General features: G+C 35.4%; 1 protein-coding gene across 1 annotated transcript; it reads left to right on the forward strand.

Moving 5' to 3' along the window:
• Positions 1-1064: 1064 nt before the first annotated feature.
• LOC142203110 (olfactory receptor 8H1-like) lies at positions 1065-1988 on the forward strand. Its single transcript, XM_075273640.1, has one exon. It carries the CDS (start codon positions 1065-1067, stop codon positions 1986-1988), a length of 924 nt encoding a protein of 307 aa, XP_075129741.1.
• Positions 1989-2232: the final 244 nt, after the last annotated feature.

A 2232-nucleotide genomic window follows, 5' to 3' on the forward strand; every position in this document is an offset into this window, starting at 1 on the left:
CCCCATTTTTTTGGATTGCCATAGGAATCCTCAGTTTGAGATCCTGACAGCACTGAGCAGAACTGTCAGTGCTTCACTCCAAGTGTGAGAAGGAGCATTATCAGAGGTCCTTCCTCCCAACTGTGTACAGAGTGTATAATTAAAATCAGGCTAAGCGGAGATCACTCCGCACAGAGAACTAAATGATCCTGAGTTGTTGTTTTTTCTTCTTAGTTGCTATGACTTCTAGTATCTTTTCTATCTGCTATGAGCTTGTAAGTGTTCTATTGCTTGTAATATATTACTGTATTATCCATGCTGCTGTAACACACTGAATTTTCCTATGGTGGGACTATTAAAGGATTATTCTATCTCTTATTTTATCTTCTAACAAATTTTTGATTCTTTTTTTTACTTCCAGAATTACTGTGTTATTATAGCGCAGCTTCAAGTTGCCCCCCATGTTCCACTCATGAATTGTTCTCAAATGGCCAAGCAAATGTGTAAGTACTTCTTCAGAGTTATGCCTGAGTAGTTGTGGGATGTTTTTGCCAATTTTGCTTTTTATTGTAGTTAACTTGTTTCACATTTATTTCTGCAGGAGTATTGCCAGGGCTATTGCAGATGCATCTTGGGACAACTTTTTCTCCCTATTGAACTTTGAAGCTTAAAGTTCTTCTTTTGGTTGGATTGTTTGTGCTTGCTTTCCTTGTATATAAGAATAATTATGCAGATTTTTTGTACATGGCCACATTTTTATACTCTTTCAAACTGTTTATTTAGCATATAGTCCAACTTTACTCTCTAGTTAGCTTACTGAAAATTTTTAGAGAGTCTTCTGAAATTCGAAATGAACTAGAGCTAAGTTAAATAAAGCTTCATGGAAAGCCTGAAAACATAAATAGTATTATATGTAGGAAAATGTTAATACTAAATTCTTATCAAGTTCATGTAACCCATTGAAATGTTTTAAGCAATTAAACCTAAATACTATTTGATATATTGGTCATGAAGATGCATTGAGATTTCTCCTGTATGGTTTTAATGTTCAGGAAAATTCCGCTTTAATAGTAAGTAATCTTACAATGACAAACCAGACTAATGTCAAGGAATTTATCATTCTGGGATTCTCCAGTATTAATGAATATCAGAAATTTTTGTATGTGTTTTTCTTGATAATGTACATGACTACTCTTACTGTAAATATATCTCTCATCATCATAATTCGGTTAAGTCAAAAACTCCATAAACCCATGTATTTCTTACTTGGAAATTTATCGTTTTTGGAACTAGGTTACATTTCAGTAACGGTTCCTAAGATTATAGTGGACATTCCAAGAAAGAGAAAAAGTATTTCATTTTCGGGCTGCATGACCCAACTTTTCTTTTTTACTTTCCTTGGCGCCACAGAAACCATACTACTTGCTGTAATGTCATTTGATCGATTTTTGGCAGTGTGTTACCCTTTGCGTTACACAAGCATCATGAGTCATAGGATCTGCTTTATTCTCGCAGTCACATCCTGGATCCTTGGCTTTCTGACGACTTCATTTCCAATTATTAAAATATCTCAGTTACATTTTTGCAAAGCTAATGTCATTGACCATTTCTTCTGTGAAGCCGCCCCTTTACTGAAACTATCTTGTTCTGACCCTTACTTCAAGGAATTGACAGTTATAATCTGTGCGTCCTCGGTCATCCTCAGCTCAGTCTTACTTACCATGATGTCTTATGGATATATTCTTCAGACAATTCTAAAAATCCGATCTGCTACAGGAAAGCAGAAAGCAGCTTCGACCTGCGCATCGCACCTTATAGTGGTTACAACTTTCTATTCCACAATGTTTGCCATGTACATTAAACCCACCGCTAGTCAAGGATCTCTAAACAAAGTCATGGCATTGTTCTATGCGGTGTTCACGCCTCTGGTCAACCCATTTATCTACAGCTTACGTAATAAGGAAGTTAAAGAAGCTCTTGTATGGTTATTAAAGAAAAGAAGGTTATAAATATTTGTTACTGACATTTCTACTGTGCCAACAATAAAGTATTTTTAAAGTTTTCTATGTATTAATTTATGCACAATTTTAAAATATGGGAAAACGTACAAATGTATAGGGATTTTTCCATGGTGACTATTCCAGATAAACAGTAGAAGCTGTACTATGAGATTACACAATTCATCCTGAAAAAATACTGTGAAACTAAGGCATTTGGTGCACTGGGAACAAGGCGTCAGCTTCCTGGAGCGCT

This window comes from Leptodactylus fuscus, chromosome 1 (assembly GCF_031893055.1).
Source record: "Leptodactylus fuscus isolate aLepFus1 chromosome 1, aLepFus1.hap2, whole genome shotgun sequence".
Classification (NCBI taxonomy): domain Eukaryota; kingdom Metazoa; phylum Chordata; class Amphibia; order Anura; family Leptodactylidae; genus Leptodactylus; species Leptodactylus fuscus.